Source organism: Sinocyclocheilus anshuiensis, unplaced genomic scaffold (assembly GCF_001515605.1).
Source record: "Sinocyclocheilus anshuiensis isolate Anshui unplaced genomic scaffold, SAMN03320099.WGS_v1.1 scaffold1049, whole genome shotgun sequence".
NCBI classification, from domain to species: Eukaryota; Metazoa; Chordata; class Actinopteri; order Cypriniformes; family Cyprinidae; genus Sinocyclocheilus; species Sinocyclocheilus anshuiensis.
Genome location: NW_015557197.1, coordinates 152849 through 180613, shown reverse-complemented (window position 1 = coordinate 180613; position 27765 = coordinate 152849). Strand labels below are relative to the sequence as shown.

At 36.6% G+C, this 27765-nt stretch overlaps 1 protein-coding gene across 1 annotated transcript in view; it reads right to left on the bottom strand.

Moving 5' to 3' along the window:
• Window positions 1-3769: 3769 nt before the first annotated feature.
• LOC107678859 (runt-related transcription factor 2-like) overlaps window positions 3770-27765 on the bottom strand; it is a 54314-nt gene continuing 30318 nt past the window's right edge. The window contains exons 5-8 of the mRNA XM_016474285.1: window positions 24750-24854; window positions 10706-10879; window positions 9264-9425; window positions 3770-4494 (exon numbers count right to left, since the gene is read on the bottom strand). Of these exons, the coding sequence (XP_016329771.1) occupies window positions 4007-4494; window positions 9264-9425; window positions 10706-10879; window positions 24750-24854 (929 nt within the window). The 3' untranslated portion in view covers window positions 3770-4006. The remainder of the gene's footprint in view (window positions 4495-9263; window positions 9426-10705; window positions 10880-24749; window positions 24855-27765) is intronic.

Here is a 27765-nt window from a genome sequence, read left to right as displayed (position 1 = left end):
CCGGTGACAGCAACGGCAATTCACCTGTCACTCAAGTGGCCACGCCCTTAATTATGCAGAACTTTAAGGCTTAATATAATTTAAACGGATGAGTTATAAAAAAATTCACCCCCCTCACAGTTGTCATGAAGGGCAAAATTAGCTATATAGACCAAAATCATTTTTTGAACCAGGCTGTAAACGTTTTTTTCTGCTGTAAAGTTGGGCATTTTAACATGGGGAGTCTATGGGTAATGCCTGATAAAGCAGCATTTGTGAGCGCAGTGCTGCTTTGTGTACAGCGTTACCGGGGAAACCGCTATTTTACCGCTCCAAAAGCTGCACCTAAATTTACTTTTTCATTCAGACCAACGCGAAAAGACCAACAAGTGGGCGGGCAATATGCTAATGTTCCATGTTGACGTCAACATGAAACGGCTTGGGATTAGTTTTAAAAAGGACTAGTTTCAATGATTCAGAGTCGACTCTTTCTTTTGAGAGACAATAACTTTATACACGGTGCACTTTCATTTTTAAAACTTTTCAGGATTTAGTTTTTCAGAATTTCAGGACTAGTTTTTCTAAGCTTTCAGGACTTTTCAGTTTTAAAACTTTTCAGGATAACACAGCTATTCACTTATAGCTGTGTTACACACTGCATGAAAGGTAATTTTAAAGATAAAAACATCTTTTACTTTCACTTTTTTGACTTTAAAGTTAAAAACATCTTAATAACTGACATAATGTATTAATGTATTTATTACAAACATGCAGCTTTTTGCTTCACAATGCAATAATTGACGGACTGGAGTGGTGTGGATTATAGTGATGATTTTATCAGCGGTTTGGACTCTCATTCTGACGGCACCCATTCACTGCAGAGGATCCATTGGTGAGCAAGTGATGTAATGCTACATTTCTTCAAATCCATTATGATGAAGAAACAAACTCATCTACATCTCGGATGGCCTGGGGGTGAGTACATTTTAAGCAAATTTTCAGTTTTAGGTGAACTATTCCTTTAAGAACCTTGTCGTCTCTGTCTCATTAATTGCTGGATGCAGATCGGAACATCTAAAGTGTGAACCTGAAACTTGCTTTTCCCACTATTCATTGAAATCCCAGAAAGGCTCCTGGTTTAAATGGAGATGGATCACACTCTGATTATGCCCGTTATGTCTTCAAGTAATGTGTAACAGTCCCAATTTAACAGACATCTGTACCAGAGACACAAACGCAGCACTGAGGCCAGCCGTGAGCTTCCAGGACCATCCAAAGCAAATGTTGATCCAGACTTCAGTCCAAGTCAGTGTGTTTTACAGTAGTGCACAATCCCTGAGCTGCTTCCCAGCTTTCATCTCCGGCCAGGTATCTTCAAGGTTCATTGATAAGGCAATGAAACTGTATGTAAATGGAACAACCCGGCGCATGGACTTCTGGCCATTAGTCTTCCCTAAAGCCCCAATGTGACTTTTAATCAACGTCAAACGGGGGAAAAGAGACAGAGGAGAAAGTTTAATGACTGAGATGATATATTTAAAGAGGAACAAAGTAATGCCAGGAAACTATGATAGAATACTATTTTCGAGACGGACGAGATCATTGCAAAAATTTCTTTTTATTTCTCTTACAAAGAAAACTATTATAACAACATACAACAATCAAAAAAGCCAATTTCTTTCACTGTTGTCATGATTATTTCCCTTAAACCCTTTTTCTATCCGTGGATAAAAGAGAACAAACAGGCTTCACAGGGAAGAAAAGCGAGATAATTTAAACACAGATGTGCAAAGGAAACAAAGCATGCAAGAACCAGAGACAAATTTGCTACAAATTGCCCTCAGTTAACCTGTCAGATAAATACTAATTTACAAAAGAAGAAATGAGATAATAATTCAACAAAACTAGGGTGGTGTATTTACCTCCTGTAATATACAACATGGTCTCTGAACGTTGTAAACATTTCGTACACACTCACAGCTATTTCAATTTATAGGTAGACGCCCTGATTTGAAGCCGTTTCGCCGTCAGGATTGGATAACCAGGAATACTGACCTGGATCCTGTGATGAATTCAAGCAACGGCCCTAATTAGAAGCAGCCAAAAGGAACCATGACTAGTCCTGCCAGAAATGCAATACTGGACCAATGTTAAGGTAAAGAAGGTCAGAAACACATCCAACTCAAGCTAAGAGCTTTGGTTTATTTTAATTTAATTGCTTAAATATGGGCTGTACAAGCCGTATAAAAAGCACTGCTTCAAGGAAAGCTTTCGGTTGTTTGGTGAGGTCTGTATAGTTCCAACTGTAAGGCACTTGATAAATGTAACTCTGTTAGTGAGTGATTGCTATGATTGCAGTTGGATAAATCAATCGGTCGATGACTGGTGAAAGAAGGGAAAACTAGTATTCTGAAATTATAAAGCTAATTTGCACATTTCTGAGCTGATAATGAAGATTTTCATTAGCATAACGGACAATGTACCACCACATCAATGGAATAAAATGTAGCTACACACCTGGTCAAAAGTTTGGGCTCAGTAAGATTTTTAAATATTTTTGAATTTTTTATTTTTTTTTAATGCTGCATTTATTTGATCAAAATAGAGTAAAAACATTAATGTTGTGAAATATCACTACAATTGATTTTTTTCTATCTGAATATATTGTAAAATGTATTTCTGTGATGCAAAGCTGAATATTCAGCAGTCTTCAGTGTCACATGATCCTTCAGAAATCATCTAAAATGCTGATTTTCTGCTCAAAAAACATGTATTATTATTATTATTATTAATGTTTATAACATTTATAATAATTGAAAACAGTTGAAATTTTGAAAACATTTTCATATGTTGAAAACCTTTTCATATTTTTGTGGACACTGATACATTTCTCTTTCCAGGATTCTTTGAAGAATAAAAAACAACAGCATTTATTTGAAATAGATTTTTTTTTGTCTCTACTGTCATTTTTGATCAATTTAATGCATCTTTGCAGAATATTAATTTCCTAAAAAATATTACTGACCCCAAACTTTTGAATGAAAAAAAAAAAAAAGAAAAAGGAATTTACTCCAGCTGCAATGTTGCAATGGGTAATATAGTGCCATAACTGAGTGTATTACCCCTCTTTTTTGAGGATATGAATTGCTCCAGTTATCAGGAAAAGAATATCTGTGTACAATACATCCAGAAACTTCAATATCCCCCACTGGAAACCTTTCCCAGCCGCATTTGATTAAGCAACATAAAAGCTAAATAAATTATCCCAGCACATGCACGCTACTCAAAGAAAGCTTGATCTAGCACATTGGCAAACACTTTTGAGCATCCGTGGCTGTTTCTTTGGTTTAAAGCTTTAAAACAGTGAAAAAGCACTTAGCATCAAGCAATATTAACTGCTTACAAATGTAGTGTACTTAGACACAGAGACCCTATTTCGTTTTAAACGCATTCGACTTAAACATACAACTCTGTGTGATCAATTAAGGCACAGAAATTTAAATTACCCTAAATTAGTTGCATTAACTTGAACATAGATGCTTTACAAAAATATTCCCTCTATGACTCAAGTTCCAAATACATTAATTAATCTATGGCTTTTATAAGTTACTTTAAATCCTTTTATCAAATACGTATAACTTAAATGCTTAAGTTAAAAAAGCACAAAAAGTGATATTTGATCACAAACTGTCATGCAGATGTTGTTCAGTGCTTTAAATGATATATTAAAAACATGCCAAGACAAGTAAATAATAACATAATGCTAATGAAACGCTCGATCCATCTCTATTCCTTCAATTCCAAATAATCCCGCCTATGACAATGAATCCCAGAGGTCAACAGGTCCAGAATAATGTATTACAACAACAAAGTCCAATGTAAAAAATACTTCCCTTTCAACAGGCTCATAAATACTCATGTTAGCGAGGGAAAGTAGCTCAGCGAGACGGGATGAAAATCCTAGTAAGGTTTGTGCTTTAAAACCATGCTGTTTGTTTGAAGGTTCCACGTTTACGTAATTGTCCATTTAATATGGCCGCCACACGCCTTCGTCCATTCTACCAGCAGGATTGAGAAGAGTCGGGGAGTTGCTATGACTTCCGTCTGCCTCCACCCCCCCACCTCCATCGGCCTGGACCGGGAGGTTGGGGTTGACCAGGCTGGTTCCCGTGGATGCGCTAGTACAAGGCGGCATCATCCGGGTGGGTGATCGGTCTCCTCCTGGAACCATAGAGAACTGGTAGGAGCCCGAGGAAGCGCCGTAGTAGAGATAAGGTGTGCTGCTGCTCTGGAAGGGTCCACTTTGGCTCTGGGTGGAGCCGGGGTACGGCGGGGGAAGGTAAGTGTGGTAGTGAGCGCTGCCGAGTGACATGCCGGTGGTGACGGGGGTGGGCGTGTATGTGAAGGTGGCTGGGTAGTGCATTCTGGGACTGGAAAATCGGCTCTCGGTGAGTGAGGAGAAAGCGGGGAACTGACGCTCAAACTGGCCAGGAAAGGGACTCAAATCTGTTGAACCTACAGAAAACAAAGGTTGAGGTTACTTTTTATAGAAGTATGGAAGAATTTGAAAACAGATATTCCAGCAATGAACAATCATGACAACAACCACTTCATTTAACTACAACCCTGTTTAACTAAGTGCATAAACATAGCCAGTATGTTAAAACTGTGTTTTAAGAACTATAGTTTGACCAACTAGAAGTCATGGGGTAATTAATTGGTCTTATTTTGGATTCAAATTAGACCAATCTGCCTTTTATAACTGAATTTAAAGAGTTATGATGTTGAAGAAAAAAAAATATATGAATAACTTTTTAAGATATACTAAGCAGTTTATGCAACCGGCCCCAAGAGTTAAAGGAGTTTTTTTTTTAATTATGTGACTTCATTTTTTTAAAATTTTATTGTATTTATTTGATAAAAACACAATAAAAACTGATATATTTATTACAATTTAAATAACTGTTTTCTATTTGAATATAATTTAAAACGTAATTTATTCCTGTGATGACAATGCTGAATTTTCAGCATCATTACTCCAAGTCTTCAGTGTCACATGATTCTTCAGAAATCATTTTAGAATGCTGATTTTCTGCTCAAGAAACTTTTTTTCTGTGAAGAATAGGTGTGCTACTTCATAATTTTTGTGGAAAACATGATGCATTCTTTTTTTCAGGATCACATCATAATTGAAAATGTCAAAACAATAGCATTTATTTGAAATAGAAATATGTTATTATTATTACTGCCACTTTTGATCAAATGAATGTATCCTTTCTGAATAAATGTATTAATTTCTTATAAAATATGTATAAAATATAAAAAAATGTTCACAAATCCAGTGCATTTTAAACTAAACTAAGAAAAAAAAAAAAATTTAAATGACAGAAAGTAACTATTAAAAAAACACCATTAACTTTAAATTAGAGACATGCAGAGGAGGACAGTTTATCGATTAGTTGGCTTCACTTCATTGTGGTTTTTCCTCTTTGTCACAGACAAGTTCATGTGTATGTGTATTCATGTGTGCGGTTATATGTCTCAGTTCATTTGTGTCTCCGGGGTATTTATATGCCTCTGTATGCTGTGTGCATGTTTAAATTGTTCCTGTGCATCCAAAAGTGTGTATGTGTGTGCATCTGCATTGGCTGCCGCACATAAAACACAACTAGGATGCATAATCGGTCACACATTTGGAAACGTTTAGAGGGGCGCAAAGCAGCATCGTAGTGGCTTCACTTCATTGTGGTTTTTCCTCTTTGTCACAGACAAGTTCATGTGTATGTGTATTCATGTGTGCGGTTATATGTCTCAGTTCATTTGTGTCTCCGGGGTATTTATATGCCTCTGTATGCTGTGTGCATGTTTAAATTGTTCCTGTGCATCCAAAAGTGTGTATGTGTGTGCATCTGCATTGGCTGCCGCACATAAAACACAACTAGGATGCATAATCGGTCACACATTTGGAAACGTTTAGAGGGGCGCAAAGCAGCATCGTAGCGAGAGAGACAGACGTCTGCACTGTTGTGGGCTCCTGGTATCTTCAGCATTATAAACCCAGGCAAAAACTGTCCATCTGCCCTTCTGTCCTTAACATATTCTTTATTTCCCTCCAAAAATCAGAAACCGCTAATGGTCTGTAGCTAGCGCTAGTGCCAAGGGGTAGAGGAACAAAAAGAAACGGCCTGGCCTCCCTGGCGCGGAGCTGTTTTCATAAATCACACGGCGTCTTTCTTGTCACCATGTCTGCGCCTGTGGGTCGACTGGGTGGCATGGTTAAACGTGGGTGATTTGCGGAGGCACGGCTTGTCGCTAACGCTAGTCGTGTCTCCTTTTCCCCTCTACACCCATCCCTTTTTTCATTTATATTCAAAATCTTTGGTTTGAGCATCTGAAGATAATGGTTCTCTCGCCCCGGGCTATACAGAGTGCCTGTACTCTGAATAACAGACTGAATGATAAAAGCAAAAAAAGTTATTTACATACATTCTCTACTAGTCACCAAAAATCCATAGACGAGATGGCGCTGGTCTGGAGAACAGATGCTATGTCGGTAAAACTAATGATTTATTTGGCAAGAATGATTCGTTTCAGGTGAACCAAACAATTATGGCTTATTTACAAGTTGAAGTCATGTCTACATGAGGAATGATGTCACCATACAACACAGTGCAGTAGTTTTTACTCTTTGTTTGCTACAATGCTAAAGCTAAACCTATAACTTTCTAAATTTGACAGGCAAGTACATAAACACATATGCTTCAAGCTCGATTTCACTTTTTTTTCGGAAATGAATCAGACCTATAATTCATATTGCAACCAGTATTGCTAAAGCTAAAACTCTTTTTAAAAATAGTAACTGAAATAATTTTTTTAAATATATTTAGAATTATTTAGAATTTATTTAGATTTTTACAATTACTATTTAATTATTTAGAATTATTAGAACTATTTAGAAATATTTTCCAAACAAAAACTAATAAATGACAAAGCACATTAAACTAAAAATTGTAATTTAAAGTAAAATAAAATATGAAATATAACATGCAAAATGAAAACATAAAAATAAAACAGTTAATTCAAAATATAAATAAAACCTATGACAATACATAAGACTAAAATAGTGCTGCTATAGTACACGTTAGCATAATCTGTTGTCATTTACAGATAGTTTTCTCTCTCAGGTCTAATACTGCTATGGCAGAGCAGCAGTTTGAAGAAAAAAAAAAGTTTGTTAAAGGTAAAGTGTATATTTTTTTCAGTGCTAAAATATACAAGACATTGGTAGACTGATTTCCCTTAAGATCAACAGCAGTTTTTTTTTTCGGAAATCTTTGAATTTAAGTTATTTTTACAAATGTGCTTGCTCACAGAAAAAAAGTACACACTTTACCTTTAAAGCTGACATGATCTGAATAACAACAACCCAAGTTTAATAGCACAAACATTGAGGTAACTCTATCGCCCCCTTGAATACGGAAGTATATTACCACTGCTGCAACACAAAATGTTGCAAAGACTAATACTCCTGAAGAGTTTTGTATCTGCAATAGACAACAACAATGCATATTTGCGCTGTTACTCTTACAGTTAAGTTGCGGGAGACATCAAAGAGCCGTGTCCTTATCTCACACCAAACCTATTATTAACAAAAGCTCATGCGCCAGCATCAAATGAAAGGATGATATACCTAAACTAATTAAACACGACAGGCGGGTGGCAGGCGTCCAGAAGCTGGCAGCCAGCGCTCAGGTGAGGGAGATTCTTGTTTAATCACTTTAAGCCTCTCCTGGTTCTCAGGAATGGATGAGGGTGTAGTATGGCAGTAAATGAGAGAGAATGAAAACACTTACCTGGCACTGAATCAAACAGGTGTTTGGAAATGGAAACTTATCTGTCTACATTTATTCTTTAAAGGGGACGTTTCTGGGTGTGTTGCAGGGCACATGAGGACAAATTAGCTTATGGGCTGCAAGTCGGGCACCGAGTGGTCTTCCATTCCCCAAAGGTTCTCTGGGAAGCGTAATGCTATAAAGCGGCTTTATTTGCCCGCCACTGGCCTGTTATTATGTCTTGGTCTGTTATTAACAATATACTACGCAGGATCAAAGCCATGGAAAGAGGAGCAAAGGAAACCTTTTTTTCTCTCCCCCCGAGTTTTAAAAATACGCTCATGGTGCAGTCCAATTTTAAAAACCGTCTCCGTTTACATATATACAGCACTATTATCTAATAAAAATCGAGCGAATTTGAGATTGTGTTTCTAACGAATTATGACACTGAAATTTAATGCTATGGTTTGTTAAATATGACTGACAAACCATTACAGAAAAATGATCATTTCAGAAAATAGCCCTCCCAAAATGAAGCCCCGCTTGTTATTTTTTTTTCACGAGTGTTTTTCATTAATCTGATTGAACAGTCATCCAACACATTAAGGAGTAAATTCTCCAAAACATTTGCAGCACTTTTGTGCACATTTCGGTGCAAAAAACCACGTCTTTCACTAACCATCCATAATACAGTTAAACCAAGTTCTAAATTGAAATAAATTAAAATTATGTATAAATATTAAAAATACAAAAATGCACATAACAAAATGACTAAAAATTAAACTACAAAAATAAAAAAATTAAAGCTAATTCAAACAAATATTAAAACCATAATAGCACATAAATAATACTGCATGCAACAAGTTTTTTTTTTTGCATTATGCAATGTGTCAAGAGCTATAGAACACATTAGCATAACCTGTTATCATTTATGGCAGCATAAAAAAAAGCAAGTTGGTTAAAGGTAACTTGGTTAAAGGCATTTTTTTTCAATGCTGTTAAATTAATGGCAGTTTTTCAGAAACCTGTTTGAAATCAGTTATTATTTTTTGCAATTCTGCTTGGTGGCACATTCAACAAAATAGTGCTGCACCATGAGTATTTAAATTCAGTTACTGTGATTCTTTTGAGCACAAACCAAATTCAGTGCCATTTAAATGATGAAATATAGTAGATTTCATTTTAGGAGACATTTAAAAAATTACATTTGAGATTTAATTTAAATACTGTAAATATCTCTTGAAATATTTAGATTTTTAAGTAGTAAATTCACCTTTTAATTTTCAAATATCTTTCAAAAGTTGTATAAACGAAGCTGCATTATTCACACAAATCCCCATCTTTCTAAACGTGCAAACCACCATAAAACATGTGACCTCCCCGCTGCCCACTGCAGTGTCTGACGCGAGGGGTAGGGGGCGCACCTGCTGTATGGCTGAGGCTGGAGGTTACCTGGGAGGCGTCTGGGCACATCGCTGATGGAGGGCAGCCCCGTGGCCCGGCTGGACGAGAGCGGGGTGGTGGAGTGCACAGACGGGGAGGCCATGGGACTCAGGTACGACGGGTACGTCTGGTCATATGACCAAGGTGGGGAAGACTGAGCCTGGCGTGGATCTAAAGGTACAAAAGAAAAGAAAAATGAAAGAAAGCAAAGTAGTTAAAGGCATAGTCCACCCAAAGATGAAAACTCTGTCAACATTTACTTGCATGCTGGTTCAAACCTGTATGATGTCCTTTCTTCTGTGGAATACGAAATAAGAAATTTCAAGAATGTTGGTAATTAAACAGTTTCGGTTCCCATTGACTTCTATTGTTTGGACAAAAAATACAATGGAAGTCAAAGGGAAATTAAGTTGTTTAGTTAGTCAGCATTCTTTAGAATATCTTCTATTGTGTTTTGCAGAGGAAAGAAATAGGCTTGAAAAACATGAGGTATATATATATATATATATATAGTACGTATCATCTGGGGGTTTTCTCACCAAACATTGTTATATGTTAATTAATCAGTATAACCTGTCATTAATTTAATTAAAACTGACAATTCAACTGTTCTATTTATATTTGTCTGTCTCATATCATAGAGTCTTTGTGTGGTAAGCAAATACAATGTGATCGCTTGGGCAAAGCATTTAAATGAAGACATTCTCAAATGTTTGTCTGAGATGACATTTCATGCCTCATAATTCAAGCTTTCTGTCATGCCAAGTATCAATTTTAAAGCAGGCAAATAATTGCTAAAGTCAACAAAATACGGTGCATTCCTTCTCAGATTCAGTCCCTTGGCTTGCACACGGTACAGTAACAGGACCCAGAGTACAGGACATGTGCTCTCAGAGCAGTAATTAAGGACAGGTGATATCCTGTTCTCTCACAGTGACACAACGCACTGCCTTAGGCTGTCCGCACTCGGTTTCCACTTGTCCATCATGTTGCAGTGTGCGATTTCAGCTTAGATAAACCACTTTGTGCTGAGACGAATAGACATTACTGTAACAGTGACAGACACCAGATATGCTGAAATGCTTGGGAGGATGAATAAACATAATTGCTGTTCGTAAAAGAAACAACAATTCTGACTGACAGGTTAGCGGCGACTTAAAGGATCATTTACTTCATTCATGTGGTTTTGCGTGCAGGTGATATCAATAAAACAGGAACATAAGAAACGTGCACATTAGTAAATTAACGTTGCCTGGGAAACTGATTAATTACAAGAACATGGACTTTTTTAACATCAAGATAAGTTAAAAAATTGTGTATATAGAGTGTGAGGAGTTGTGGCTGCTAAGAGATCCATCCATTCTTCAATCCACTTGTCTTTTTTTATATCTATCTTTGTCTTTGTAAATACTTAAAAGCAAGGCTATCTATCTATCTATGCAATCTCATACCTGTAATCTGAGTCTGCCCCTGAGGTGTGAAGGAGTTGGGGCTGCTAAGCGAGGGCCGTGGCGTTTGTGTTGGCACAGTAACCCGCATGGTGGTCTGCCGGATGCGCTCCAGTTCACTGAGACGGTCAGAGAACAGACCAGCCTTCGGCGAGTCATCCAACTTCGGCCTGTGCCCTGCAATCAACATACTGCCTTTAATAAAAAATTCTCAAAAAAAGAACAAAACAAACATATTTGTAACATGACACACCACAAACGTGTCGGATATCACAGCAATGTTACTCTAACTTCTGCTTCTCAAGGGCTCCATGTAAAAACAAGCAACATGTAGTGTTGTAGTGTCCAGTTCTTTCGAATCATTCAAAAAGACTCGCAAACTACTGGATTGAGGTAAATGTGTGCCAAATACATAAACGTAAATAGTTAAATATGATATACATCTATCCATTCTCCAAACCCTCTGTCCTCTTTCTAGGGTTGTTTGGATTCTGAAGCCTATCCCAGTGTAATTAAATATGATAAATGTATTATATCATACCACATTTGCACCTTAAATGTATTCATGGACAACAATAATTTTAATATATTATGTAAGTCCAAATATATTAATACAGAACTTATATTATTAGAAAGTATATCCATCCATCCATCCGTCCATCCGTCCGTCCGTCTATCTATCTATCTATCTATCGGCCTAAAATTATATATCATTTTTATACAGTAACATAACCCCCCCCCCCACACACACCCATTAACACATAATTTACTGTAAAAAGTTTTTAGTGGGTCTTGAAATTGATTATATCTCCTAGCTTGAAAATGTTAGCCAGTCTATGATGTGTATGTATGGCATAGGGTTGACTATGAGACAGGTGTTCCATTTCCCCTCTTTATAAGAGCTTTCATTATGCCCCATGGCATTTGAGTCTTTCAAGCCACAATCTACCATGACTTTGCCATATGGAATCAAACCGAATCTAATTTCATTTCCATAAAAAAAGTTTTAAATATTACATATTCCATATCCTCAAAATATCTATTAATCTGTCCCATCAGGGCGGGGATTTGGCTTTGACAATGAAGTGCTATGCTTGGCATATAATAACATTTTGTAGGCACACATTGAACACTCAACCTTCCCAGACAAGACCGAACCCATATAATACAAGACCGCATGTGCCTCCTCTGTGTAGGACGCATGATGACACTGGCCAGCACCTTTCTGGAACACTATAACAAGAGCGTTTAAGAGTCCATAGCCTCAAGTCTATTCTCGGCAAATTAGAGGAGGGATAAGACAGCAGCGCGGCCCAATACACAACTAGCCCCTTTTTCCACATTAAAATGGCCCAGTGTCTCCCTCAGACTGCAGCAGTTTTTTCTGAGATGGTTGTAAAGTAAATATCAAACAGGAGAAAGAGAAAAACTCCTGCTGGAGTTGGCAGCGCTCCAGTTGGCACCGACAGAGCAGGTTACCTCTATATCTTGACTAACCGGCCTGCGCCAGAAGAACAAAGAGAAGCAGCAAACACTCCGAAAAGTTTCATAATCAAATCGTTAAAGCACTTTAGAATGTCTACAATATGAACTACTGTATGAATCAGTATTTAAGGTGTCATTTTTTAGTATCTTAATATGTAAAGACAGCTATAAGTAAATCATATGTGCTGCTAGACTCTATTTAGAGAAGGAATCTTTCATCTCAGCCCCCCCTAAAAATCTGAGCTTAACTGTCAGCACCTTTACAAATATGTGATTGTTATTTCTCTTAACGTTCGGTGTCTGCAGTGAGTTATCTGAGGTTATTTCACTCTCAATTCTTCACAAAAAGAAAAAAGAAGTACTTAGTATTTTTGTCTTGTTTTCCATTACAATTTTTTAAACATTCTTAAATTAAGACATTTACTTAAAGTGATAGCTCACCCAAAAATGAACTCATCATTTACTCACCCTCAAGTTGGTCCACACCTGTATGAATTTCTTTCTTTTGGTAAACACAAAAAAGGGTAATTTGAATAACATGGGTTACCGAACAGTTTACGGTAGCCATTGAATTCTATGTATGGAAAAAAATACTATGGAAGTCAATGGCTTCCGTCAACTGTTTGGTTACCAACATTCTTCAAAATATCTTCTTTTGTGTTCAACAGAGGAAATTCATACAGGTTTGAAATAACTTGAGGGTGAGTAAATGATGACACATTTTTCATTTTTTGGTAACTATGCCTTTAAGTTTCTTGAAAAAATCCTGAATTACTTAAATATCTTGAAAAGTTTCATGCATAAAACAAGAAAAAATATGTCAGTGGGGTAAGAAAAATAATCTTGTTTTTCCTTCGAATTAACTCTATGTACTCCACTGACAGATCTTTTTGTTGCTGTTGTTTATATATAAACTCACTTAATTTTGATAGATTTTCAGAAAACAAGTTTACTTTCATAAGATGTTAACTGATGGCCTGGAGTCATGTGGATTACTTGTGGATTATTGTGATGTTTTTATCAGCTGTTTGGACTCTGACGGCACCCATTCACTGCAGAGGATCCACTGGTGAGCAAGTGATGTAATGCTAAATTTCTCCAAATCTGTTCCCATGAAGAAACAAACTCATCTAAATCACGGATTGAGAGTGAGTAAATTTTTTTACAGAATTTTCATTTTTTAACTATTTATTTAATATCTTAAAGGAGACATATTATGCCCCTTTTTACAATATTTAATATAAGTCCCTGGTGTCCCCAGAATGTGTTGTGAAGTTTCATCTCAAAATACTCCACAGATCATTCATTATATCATTTTTGAAAATGCTTATTTTGAGTGGAAGCAGAAACACAATGTTTTTCGGGCCTGTTTCTTTAAATGCAAATGAGCTGCTGCTCCCCGCACCATTTTCCAGAATAGAGCTGTGCCATTACAGCTCCTACCTGCTAAAAAAACATCTGTTTTGGTTCTGATTATCATGTTTATCGCGCTGAAATCATGCGTTTTAAACCATATGAGTTTAAACTTCTGATATACAGTTTTCTGAGCGCACACATCCGAAGCACACGGACAGAAAGCGGCTGTCACAGCATGTGAGTACTAAACTAAGTTCTCATTCACACACAAGTTTACGTTAAAAACATACACGAGTTACAAAAACAGTCGGTTATGTCTGTGAAGGTAAACTGCTGGGCTTACAGATTAAGGGGCAGTAATATTATAATGAGATCCCTTTGCCACGTCACCAAGGGAGCGAAATCAGACGCGCTCGTTTTCGGAGACGCTTGCAGAAAAAGGCTTACCAAAACAAAGTTACTGGGTTAATCTTTTTCACGTTGGTGAAAACTTTCCTTGGTTGGTAGATACACCGGGGACCTGATTATAGCACTTAAAACCTGGAAAAGTCCGATTTTCATGATATGTCACCTTTAAGTCACTTTGCTTCTCAAGTAGATGCATCTTAATTTAAGAATGTTTAGATATTTGTACTGGAAAACAAGACAAAAATACTAAGCAAGAAAATAACATTTTCCATTTTCCATTTACCGACCAATGGCAGAAAAGGTGTTTAAGTGAAGTGAAGTGAAGTGAAGAGTTGGGGGTTCGGTGCCTTGCTCAAGGACACCTCAGTCGTGGTATTGAAGGTGGAAGAGAGCACTGTACATTCACTCCTACAACCTTTGGGTTACGAGTCCGACTCGCTAACCATTAGGCCACGACTTCCCCACCAAGAAACCAGTTTAAAAACATTCATTCATTATTTCCATTTGGTGCCCCAAATCTTTCAGAAATTACACACTTCATCTTTAATATCGTGCATGTCTTCTGTAGAAGCATGAGAAATTACAGAGACAAAATAATATAGTATTTCATCACAATGAAAACATTACAGCTAATGGAAAAATCATTAGCTTGCCTCCGAGTGTAAATTCGGGACATTGTTGCATTGCACTCTACCTTTGAACTCACAAGCAATGTGACATATGTAAAAGCTAAAAGCTAGCATAACTCAACCTCCTAGGAAGTGCAGCACTTGAGCAAACCATACCTTTTCACACAAAGCCAATTTATCTACTATAAAAAGCCAAACTATAATTTTTTGTGACAAGCTGAATCCAGACAGTGATACTAACATAAATCTTGCTGGGGAAATAAAACGGACAAAGATGTGCTTTGTGCGACTTAATTTCACGGTGATTCATATGAAACATAATGTTCTGTGCTCAGTGAGACAGCAGACTCTGATCACCAGTAAATTTAGAGTCTTCAATGTGCATGTGTACTGATCCAGCCTCCCTAAAGACAGATTTGCAAGGGGTGATATTTACATTTTTCTGGGAGTGTTGAGAATCACTGGAGCAGAAGTTACAATAAGACCACATACAGGTAATACGAACACCAGAGATGAATTTTCAAATCAATGGGAATTTTCAGCAAGAGTTCTGGAATGTTAAGTGGCTTGTTTTTGATTCTGTCTGTGAGGAATATGTAGCCACCTCAGTTTGGATAATGTATCCGGTTACATTTGCTCGCCCAAGAAGTATCTCTTGGGGGTGAGGGCAGCCAAGTGGTTAACAATCTGGGCTGCTAACACAAAGGTTTTAGGTTCAATCCCAACGGTGTGGATAAAATACAAAACCAGGAACGAATGTTAGAAAGATCACAAGCACCTTTGTACTGTTGAGCTCGACAGGTTGCCTCAGGGCAGCTGTCACTGGACCTCGGCTTTGAATGAAGAACCTCTGATCAAATAGAGTTAATAACTAAATAATGGTCTCTCTCACACTGTGACAATTGTGATGTATACATACAGTATATCTTTTCTGTTTGCTCTTGAGGAAAAAAAAAAAAAGGTTGGCTGGAGCTGTGGCCTAGTGGTTTTGTGTCTGATTTGCAATATTTCTTGCATTTGATTCTTCCACTTCTTCCCTGTCTACTCTCTAGTTTTTATAATAAAAACTAGGGAAAACACTAAAAGAAAAAGGCTACAAAAATGAAACGCTTCAATTTGAGACATTAATAGTTATGCATGATGGAAAGCTATGACAATTATGATAGATAATAAATTCATACAGGTTTGGAACAACTTGAGAGCGAGTAAATAGTGACAATTTTCATTTTTTGGGTGAACTATCCTATTAAAAATCTGTGTGGCTTAGCATTTACTTACAGATTCATTAATTTACAGATAGTAAATGATATGTGTATTTAGTGGTTTTATTGCTGTTTTAACGTCATGATTAGTGTAATATAAGTGGGTTGGACCACAGTCCAATTCTTCAAAATTGAGAACTTACCCCTGCTAAAATGCAGGCTTCATGACTTTAAGGGTCTTAAAATATCTTAGTGACAGAGAGTAAAGGAATGAGCACAGGGACATCATCTGTATGCAGAGAGGTATTTAAGAGAGCCAGGAAACCAGATGATATCACTGCTGGAGGGAAAGTCCCAGAAATTCCTGTCATCCCCCAGCCAGTGGAGTGAGATTTTTGATAGCTAGCACTTCCATGTCCAATCACAGAGCGGAAGCGCTAACACATTCATTCCAGATGTTTAAATGGCTCTGTGGGATGTGGCCCAGCCTCCAGCTGACACAGATCTTATCTCAGGTTGAGAATCACAGAGCAAAGAGAATTATAATTAAGTAATTCCTGTTTTCAGGCTTCCTTTGATGATGGGGTTAGTCTGTATGGCCACACCAACTGATCCAAAAACAATGGGGGAAAAAATTAACGAGTGTGAAATATATGATCTGAGGTTTCTTGGAATATTAGACATACAGCATGAGAAGCTGTTTGTGCAAGGAAATCTAAACAAACACTAACGATCCAATAATAATAATTCTGATAGCGATGAGAAATAGACATAGAAACTGATGAATTTAAGCCACAGTCAGTCTCTGTGCAACTGTGGCTTCAGTGTCACATGATCCTTCAAAAATCGTTTGAAATATATTAAACTAGAAAACAGCTTTTAATTTTAATAATATTTCACAATATTACTGTCTTTACTGTCTTTTTGGTCAAATAAATGCAGCTTTGTTGAACATAAAAGACTTCTTTCAAAAACATTAAAAAAATCTTAAAGGGATAGTTCACCCAAAAATGAAAATTCTGTCGTTAATTACTCACCCTCATGTCGTTCCAAACCTGTAAGACCTTCGTTCACAAATTCCTTCGTTCCTTCTTCGGGAACACAAATTAAGATATTTTTGATGAATTCCGAGAGCTCTCTGACCCTCCCACAGACAGCAAGGATCCTTACATGATCAAGGCTCAGAAACATAGTAAGGACATCGTTAAAATAATCCATGTTACATCAGTGGTTCAACCATAATTTTACAAAGCTACGAGAATACTTTTTGTGCGTAGAGAAAACAAAAATAATGACTTTATTTAACAATTCGTCTCCTCCGCATCACCCTATAGTGCCATTTTGGAGAGTATCACATACGTAAACAACGTATGCTGTTCTGTGTCAGCAGCACAGTACATGGATACGCTGTTTATGTTGTTTACGCTTTGATCTGAACGTAAACAGCGTATCCACGTACATATGTTGCATACGTTGTTTACGTATGTGATACTCTACAAAATGTCACTATAGGGTGACGCAGAGACGAATTGTTGAATAAAGTCGTTATTTTTGTTTTCTTTGCACACAAAAAGTATTCTCGTAGCTTCGTAAAATTACGGTTGAACCACTGATGTCACATGGATTATTTTAACGATGTCCTTACTACGTTTCTGAGCCTTGATCATGTAAGGAACCTTGCCGTCTATGAGAGGGTCAGAGAGCTCTCGGAATGCATCAAAAATATCTTAATTTGTGTTCCGAAGATGAATGAAGGTCTTACGGGTTTGGAACGGCATGAGGGTGAGTAATTAATGACAGAATTTTCATTTTTGGGTGAACTATCCCTTTAATTATTCCAAACTTTTGAACGGTAATGTCTATATGATTTTAAAAAAATTATAATTTAAAAGCAGTATCATAACAAAAATACAGCAAGTAATCAAAGCTGTGAAACTCATTTTATTTTAAATTTTTGAACAGATTTTTAAAACCTTTGCTGTGGAATTGCTTCGCTCTCATTAAAAAGTGCTTTCCGTGTCAACTGCAATATTTCAATAGAAAACGCATTTGAGAGAAGGCTAATATAACCCAAAATATCTTCACTATCTGTCTCCATCTATGATGGCGTTTCACCTCAAACAAACATTGGTATATGACATAACTACCTGTGGGTGAGGCTACTGTAAATGTCCCAAAAACATCTGTTGAATGTCATTCTAACATCTGACAGGGAATATTTTAGAGACATCTTGCAGATCTTTCACATCGAATAGACGTCCGGGCGACGCACATACGGCAGCCCGGAAATTATGGAAATTCATCACCGGCCGTCATCAACAGGGTTTTTGAGAAAGTCAGCGGAAGAACGGAATAAACTGGAAAAGAAAATCAGAGAAAAAGAGAGAGAGGGGCGGGAAGGAGAAAAAGGAAAGTGGGAGGAAAAAGCCAGGCTGTTGTGGAGTACTGCCAGGTGTCTGTGTGGTCTTTACATTTCAGCATTTAGGAGGCAAGCCAAGCGGAGAAGGGGTACAGAGACACACACACACCAACGCAAAAGGCCCTCGGCACTTTTCAAACCGCAGGCACACTTCTTCATCACCTCCATGCGGATATGAATGCAGTGCGACTTGAAACCGGGCGCCATCAGTATTTCTCGACTTCTAATGATGCAGTACTGATGTACGCAGCAACTATCCAAACCAGACGCAAACACACAGCCTGAGCCCGTGGCCTCGGCGGTTGGCACCTTCACACGCAGCCTGAATGGATTGAGCCTGCAGTTCTGGTTTTCTCTCCTCCTCTCTTGTTTTGGTTGGTTTTATGTGAGCAGTTCCCATTGTAAACTTAACTCGCCCCAAAGTGACGCCTCTGCTAAGCGAAACCCACTTCTTTTTACTTCATTCATTGTAAGCTTCAACAATGCCTATCAGTCTTGTGTGGTCTGTTTTGAAAGGAGCACCCCACGACGCGCCAAAGCTGCCGTTTTTTTTACTGTAATATCAGCCGCTGTTATTGCTAAGGCTAAATTATTATCCCCTTTCAACTTGTTGATGTGTGAGATTGTCAAAACAATGAGACTCGTGTGTCAGATTTGGGATTTTAGCTTCAAGCAAATCCGCTTGAAAGGGGATTTCGAGCAGATTTACAGTACTTGCGGTCTCTGCGACTTCTAACGGTCGTACCGTTCAACTGCTGTGATTGAGCTGCGGAGAGACAAAGATGCATAGAGCACTTCCTAAAGGTGTTACGCAGAGTGACAGTCTAACACTGAATCCATAATTACACAGGGCCCCCGGTGCTGGTATGTTAGTTTAACCAACCCCACCCCGACTATTAGATCAAATGACGCTTAATGAGTGCTATTAGGAGTTAGTGTGTACACAAAGACTCAGACACACACACATAGACACACACACACTCTTCATGGAAGCAGCAGCAAATCACAAGCAGGCATCTTTTGTTAACACTGGACAGGCATATTACCAAAAAAAAGCAACATGTCATATTATGATTATGATTTATAATCATTTAATTCTCTTTCTTACCACTGACAATAAACTGTTGGAATTAATAATGCACAGTTTAAAGTAACCAATAAAATGCTTGTTTTAAGTCACATGACGTGAGCCCTTTTTTCGTCATCTGTATGAGGAAGACACATGCTGAAGTGCTCCTAATATTGTGCTATTTCTGTACATTTTTTTATAAGAAATGTTAATGAAATGTAATTCAAAGATCATAAAAAAGCATCAAAGTATAAAACATGGAATTTTTATGAATAGTGGTATCAAGAATATTATTGCATTTTTATTTTTTATTTATTTAAATGTTTCATGTGTTTATGAGAAATGAACGCATGTTCTACGTTTTAGCATGATATTAAAAGGTAAATTATTGATATTTGTGTAATTAAATTGAATCCATAGTTCCAAATGTATAAATATATCAGCTGATGAAACAGAAATGACTTTAATTATAGGATACTTTAATACTTCAAAACAAACAAATAAAAAAACCAAATGACCATTTGCCTATATATTTCATTGTGGATAAAATAAAATATAAAAATGTATGAATATACAGTATATACTACCATTTAACAGTTAAGAGTGAGTAAGAATTTTCTATGCATCATTTCAAATCTTGAAAACATTGATAATAAGAACAGCTTTTTAATGAGTATTGGCTGAATACAGGAATAAATTACATTTTAAAATAAAGAAAGTGTTATTTTAAGTTGTAATAAAATTTCACAGTATTACTGTTTTTATTGTATTTCTGCCTTGGTGAGCATAAGAGACTTCTTTCAAAAATACCAAAAATCTTACCGCCTCAAACTTTTAAACAGTACCCCACATATAGATTGATTTATTTTTATGAAAAAAGGAAAGAAAGTAAAGACAAAGGTTTCTAGTAAATTAATAAATGCAGAAACATCTATTTTGCATCTTAAAAACAGTACAGTTCTTTGTGGTTATAAGTCTCAAAAGTATAAATACAGCATTGTTAACTTCATTCAGATGTTTGTCAGCTTACAGAAAGGCAGCCATTTAACAACAAGTAGCTACAACATATCCATGACTTTCATTCTTGCAATAACCTTTACAATAACAAAAAACTCTCTCCATAATCCGATTCAAATGTTAAGACAGCAGTCCTGCACTGTTATGATACAACTTCAATAAAAAAAACAGGTGTGTGGACTTGCTGAGCACTTCTGGCTGCCAGAACGACCCACGTGTGAGCCAATCAAGAAGAGAAACGTCACTGAGAAACGTCTGTCACATTCAAAGACTCAACGCTCTCGTTGTCTAGCGCTTTCCTGGCCCTATTGATTCACAGTTCATATGGCACCCATCAAGATCTATTAAATGCACAAACACATTAATACACTTCCTGTACTGGATATCAGCCTCAGAATGAGGCCTGTGTGGTGGACGAGGAAAAACACGACCCAAATGAACATTACAGCCACCCGTACTGGACCTAACGAGGATATTTTGACTGAAATACTCATAATTTTATGTACAAAAACATGTTACACATTTCTATGATTCTCAAAATATCTAAACGCATCAGGTGTTTGGCTGACAGCACACTGTAGGCATTGTCTAAACGTGCGAGGCGGGCCTCTTCCCTAATTACTTGCTTATTAACACCAATTTGAGGTTTAATGAGGCGGAATTGTAAATGAGGCGTTCTTCGATAAAATCAGGGTGAAAAAATGTGAAATTATTAAGAGGGTACCCGTGATTAGTCCCATAACGATCAGTGTCAGCGAACGCATGGACATCTGGACGTGCTCAGAGCGCAGGTGATGTTTGACCAGGTTCATTTATTTTTGGATTCATTTATTTCTCCCTTGTCTTTGCTTAATTGATGCCATGCTTTGAGACTTGTTTTAACTGCCGTGGGTGTTCAGAATGAATGTTCCTGTAGTTGCTTCAAGACGTTGACATTTTAATTGCATCTATACTGTCATATTACCTATTACTGTATATTTGAGGAAAGAAAGTACCAAATTTCATTTCAGAGCTACATTGTTCTCATGTGATGTCACTATGCTAGTCACATGACCCCATCATGTTGCATGTTCAATTCAGGAAAGTGGCGTCAAGTTAGCAGTTATGTTAACAATTGTGGCTGGAAAGGGAAGGTCAAGATCAGTGGACTGCATTATGGGACACAATATTTCACACAGTATTTACTTGTCTGGTAAATGTAGTAGGTATTCATAAAGTTATTCTATGGTATGCGTTGCGTTGCATCGCACCGCATAAAGATAAAACCATGTCTGCATTTGTGATCGGAGAAACAACAAACAACAAGCCTACTCTACACTGCTCAAAACTCGTGTTTGAATCACCAGTGGCACATTATTTAAATATAAAAAACGTACTTACAGGCTGTGAGTCAGAAGCGCCAGACTGTCCTTGCAAAGTTGGAACTGCCCCACTTTATAGAAACAGCCTTTGTGCCACAGAAGCATTGTAGGCTACTGGTTCAGGAAACAGTCCTCATCCTCCATAAAATGCACAGCACACATCTGAATATTTCTAGTTGTGTCCTCTTTTTTCGAGTTGTGTCCTCTTTTGGAAGGCCAAACAAAGTAGTTTCGCTTTCACAACGACTCCACAACATGACAGCGACGGAAACAGCAAGAATTAAAGTTACACCTTCTTTCTTTGCGTGAACATTTGGGCGGCGTTATGCAAATCTTCCCACATCGTGACGTAGACATGTGGGGGCGTGTTAGAACGAGCCCTTTTAGGTAGGAGCGGTTGACTCTTAAATTTTATAAAGAATATCTCTTTGGATTTGAGACTTTAGTCTTTGCAACTTTACAGATCTTCTTTATGCACCAAGAGCTTGTAACACTCCAAAGAGAAAGGAAAAATTGAAATCGCATCATATGACCCCTTTAAAATAAACATTAACTGAAATAAAATGAAATACAAAAACCTCAAACTTATTTATTTACACTAGCTGCCAAGGCATCAATTCTCATTTTATTTAAATATAGTAGTAATAGTGTAGTTATATATGCAATAGTAATAGTAGGTTGTATGTTAGTATGCAATTTCAGTATACAGCCATAGCGCACTGCATTGAATACTGAATCCCGCAATGCAATGCACTTGAACTTTCCAGTGTGATGAATGAACTGGAAGTGACATCAACAACAACTTTTAAACCATGCACAATTTTTAACATGATAAGACATTTTTACACAAAGCTGGATTAAAAATAACAATATTTTATAAACAAATCAAATCAACTTGAAGTCAAAATAAATGTATTTATTTTGTCAGTGCATATTAATGGTCTTGTTGTGCACAATTAATTCGTGTCATTCGTGCAATATTAATAATAATAAATAATAATTATTTCAATATGATTTAAATAATGCTTAAATATTAAATGAAACATTATTAATAATATAAAATGTTTGAACATTTTCAAAGAAAATAATAAAAATGGCCTATTTAATATTGTGCATATTAAAATATTTTTAATGATAACTGGACATCACATACTGAATTTACCTTCAACAAAATGAGGTCATGTGATGGTAATACAGCACAGTGTTGGAAACATTTTAATTGCAAACTGAATACATTTTCTTCTTTTAAAAAATAGTAAGCATTACTACGCCAATACACGCAGTAATATATGCAGTAATCATTTGGTGTATCACAGATGTGGCATTCTTAATTGCAATCTGACAGCGTATTAAAAGCAGAAGAATATTTAAGACACAGCTGAGACAGGAGCTTTACAATATCAAATCAGCAGTTCAAAAAAAGCCCTCCATAAAAGACCTCCGGTACGCCGACCCTTTCATCTGTTCCTACGCACAATAACACGGCCTGCAAGCCTTTCGAAACTTCACTTATAGATAAGGCAAGAATAGAGGAAGTCTTCAACATCAAAGACGAGGCCTGTAGTTGCTAGAGGCCATTGTAATACAATCAAGACCATATACAGCCGTTGTGTCTAAGTGCCTCTAAATACTAGTACCATATGTGTTCATTGAGAATACTCTGAAAGTCAGAACGAAAAAGAGAGGCAGAAATGTTGTTAGGGATGTGATAGGCTTGATTTCTACGCCAAGACGAAAGTATATATTTTTTCATAATAAAGTAAAACAGCTGCTCGCCAGACCAGTTGGCACTGAGAGACGTAGTAGATTTTTTTCACTCTTTTATAAGTGCCATTAAAACGAGCTGATGCAAGCACAATGTTACCGTTGTAGAACCTCTGTGTAGACACTAACCTAACACCCAGACAGACAGCTTGTAAAGATAACACTGACAGACCAGCCGGATACCATGAAACATCCTGGAAAAGTGTCAATTCTCTATAGTTAAATTGAAGTCAAAATGAATTCTATTTATTTTGTCAGTGCACATTCATGGTGTTGTGCACAATTCAAAGCAGGATTTTGTTTTTGCAGTGGGCCACTCGTAAATTATAGAATTTGATGTTAATAATAATTATATGTTATTATTATTATTATTTACATTTTTCAAAAATATTTTATATACAGTATTTTATTCAATTGTACTTTCTAATTTTTATATTATGTACATAATTATAATTATATATTTGTTAACATATATAATAATAATATGTACATAATATAAAAATGAAAAAAGTACAATTGAATAAAATACTGTACAGTATATAAAATATTTTTGAAAAATGTAAAAATAAAAAATGTAAATAATAATAATTACTATTATTATTATTATTATTATTATTATAAAATATTAATTATTGACATATTACACATTTAATTTACATATTATGGGAAAAGTATCATTGAATAAAACACTCTATACTAAATATTTTGAAAAGTCCAAACATTTATTTACAATTTATCTTATACTACTACTATTACTAATTGACATATAACTTACGTATTTACTTTAAATATTAATAAGAATATATTTGATCTTTAATACTGTATTTAAAGAACCATCGGAATGACACGCACTGATGAATCATTCATATTACAAAATATTAATACCTCTAAAATATGGTCAATTTTGATTCATGTTGACTTTAAAACTTTGTTTATCAAGAAAAAACTGTTGTGTATATGTATCAAGTCACATGAACACAGTCAGAACAGATTGATTACAGTTTCCCAAACCTTACAAATTTGTAATTTTTAAACATAAAACCGAAAAATTATTGCTATACTTATACTTCTATACGGTAACAGCAATCCCGAAACCTCCAATCTGTTCAAAGTCATCAATCTGCCTACCCAGAGAGAATTACTTCGGGCAACGATTTCATGACATCAGATTGAGGCAGAAATCAAAAAATCAATCAATCAATCAATCACTAGCACATGCACCGAATGACCGCAAGCCTTAGATGAGGTGTGATTACGGCCCAACAGAGAGGTGAACGTGATGACAGGCCTCATGGATGTGGTTAGTCACAGCAGTATGTAATATAAGGTGTACTCACTCCTGGGCTCCCGCGGTCCGTCCACCGTGACCTTAATGGCTCTGTGGTAAGTGGCCACTTGCGGTGGGTTTGTGAATACTGTAATCGTCAGGGTGAAGCTCTTCCCTGTGCAAACACAGAAACATTTAAGAGCTTTACTCACTGTCAAAGCAAGACTGAGCACTTTGAGCTTATAATTCAGGGGACATTTAAAGATTGTAGTATTAGCGATAATGATTTCAGCATACTTTTTTGTTTAATTTGAATCTTCTCAGAATGAAGATCAGTGGGAAATTTTGCAACGCTACACTGTGGGGCATCAGCAATCTAGACAGCTCACTTCCCTAAACACCATTTCCAGACAATTTGTGCTCTCTGGTGGTTTAACACAAGGGAACAAGGGATTAACATGACGCTCCAATGGTTCCTACTCATGAATGCCCCTGGTTTGCTGGAGACAGGAAGTAGTGGGTGGAATACTTTGGCAACGCTGGGAAACAGCTGGCAAGACGCGTGGAATCTCAGCACATCTGCTGACACTGATTTTATAAGACTTGGGATCATAAAATATAATTAAATACGACCAAATGGCTCTCATAATGTAAAAATAATTTGCACATATTGGAAATACAATATATATAACATGTCATTGTGACCTGGAATCTTCTGAAAATCAAAGAAACCTCAAGTGTCAAAACTCATGAAGCTTTACGAATCAACGAACCAAAAGATTCCCGTTGCTATTTCATCTTTTTATGGAGTGTACAAGCTTTAAACAACATTTTTAAACTAAATGTAAAGGTGAAGTGTGTAAATCTTTATATGTTAAAATATTTTTCCCCATGCAGAGACAACAATATGCATCCAGCTGCATCCAATATCACATACTCTGTGAGTAGGTACTTCTTTTGAATAAGTAATTAATTAAAGTAATTAAAATATATATGCGTGTGTGAACATTTTTTCAAAGTAATATTTTTACATTAGATGCGCACTTCAGAATCTCGTCAGAAGGAGTAAGTCATCTGGGTACTTTTCGCTACGGTTTTATGAATACTACGGATGTGCGCTACAACTCATTTCATTGAGGTTTAAATAGACATTTTGTAACTGACTAGTCGACTGGTCTAAAAGTAAAAAACCCTCAGAAGATAGTCAAGAACTTTGTGTGTATATGAGAGTGAAAAATTTAAGGGGGTCTGAATACTTTCCGTACCCACTGTATATAACATGTCATTGTGACCTGGAATCTTCTGAAAATCAAAGAAACCTCAAGTGTCAAAACTCATGAAGCTTTACGAATCAACGAACCAAAAGATTCCCGTTGCTATTTCATCTTTTTATGGAGTGTACAAGCTTTAAACAACATTTTTAAACTAAATGTAAAGGTGAAGTGTGTAAATCTTTATATGTTAAAATATTTTTCCCCATGCAGAGACAACAATATGCATCCAGCTGCATCCAATATCACATACTCTGTGAGTAGGTACTTCTTTTGAATAAGTAATTAATTAAAGTAATTAAAATATATATGCGTGTGTGAACATTTTTTCAAAGTAATATTTTTACATTAGATGCGCACTTCAGAATCTCGTCAGAAGGAGTAAGTCATCTGGGTACTTTTCGCTACGGTTTTATGAATACTACGGATGTGCGCTACAACTCATTTCATTGAGGTTTAAATAGACATTTTGTAACTGACTAGTCGACTGGTCTAAAAGTAAAAAACCCTCAGAAGATAGTCAAGAACTTTGTGTGTATATGTGATCCATTTGAAATACTTGAACAATGAATCAAACAGTCAAACAAGTGCAGATACCTTATTATCTGAACTGTTCTTATTTTTCATCAAACCGTTATAATTTACAGAACAAAAGCAGCAGACGGGATGAATGAAAACACAAAGTCACTCTCTAACAGTAGGTGGCGCTTTTGGACAAGCAAAAATAAAGCGGTTACCATATTACCCCAGCGCTACGCAAATAAACACTATTTTATTAGGGATCTTACTATAACATGAAAAAATGTCAGCGAAACATTTCTGAAGAAAGTCAGTTCCCCTTCAATCATAATGTTTCCCCCTTTAAAATGGTAAATACACTCCCACACCTTGCTCTTCTTCCTAGCGGATATTTCTCTGAGCCTGTGGCGAGTGACACGAAGACAACGCATGAATGCAATGTCTGAGGTGAAATTAAATAAATTTGTTTTCCGATCCAGATGTCCACTTTTCAAAATAACTTATTTTTTTAAAACGTATAAATTTGAACTAGCCGACTAGTATTTCCAATGTCAACTAACAGCACCAGTTGCATTTAATCGACAAGTCAACTAGTCTCGCACATCCCTAATGAATACTGTGAATTCAGACATACTATTTTCTAGGGGTGTAACGATTCATCGATATTAGGGCTGCGCATTAAATATCGCATGCGATTTATCGTGCAGCCCTAATCGATATGGATCGTTACGATGTCTGACGATACGATGCATCGATGGCACACGTAAAATATCGATATTTGTAGTATAAATAGGCACCTTTATTTTGGCACTGTCCACATTTTCATATAATGTCCATCTATGCATTACCGCCAACGCGTGCATTCTTGTTCAAACTCACGTATCAGGACTCGATATAAGGACTGCCCGAAGGCACAAGGTGCGCATAAAAGACGCACGGGATTGTTTGCGGAACAGTCGAGCGCTGTGTGAGAAGTTTTCTGCGCACACATCTGAAGCACACGAGTTCACCATCGCACACAGACAGCCGCGTCTACACCGTGCGGATACTAAATTGAGCTCTCTTGCACTTTTTTTGTGCATGGATGAATAAATACAGACAAAATTACATCAAAATGCGCGTTTTGGCGAATATCCTAGTAAACACAGTCGGTTAGGCATATGTCTTAAAGGGGTCATATGATGTGATTTCAAGTTTTCCTTTCTCTTTGGAGTGTTACAAGCTGATTGTGCATAGATAAGATCCCTGAAGTTGCAAAGACTAAAGTCTCAAAACCAAAGAGATATTCTTTATCAA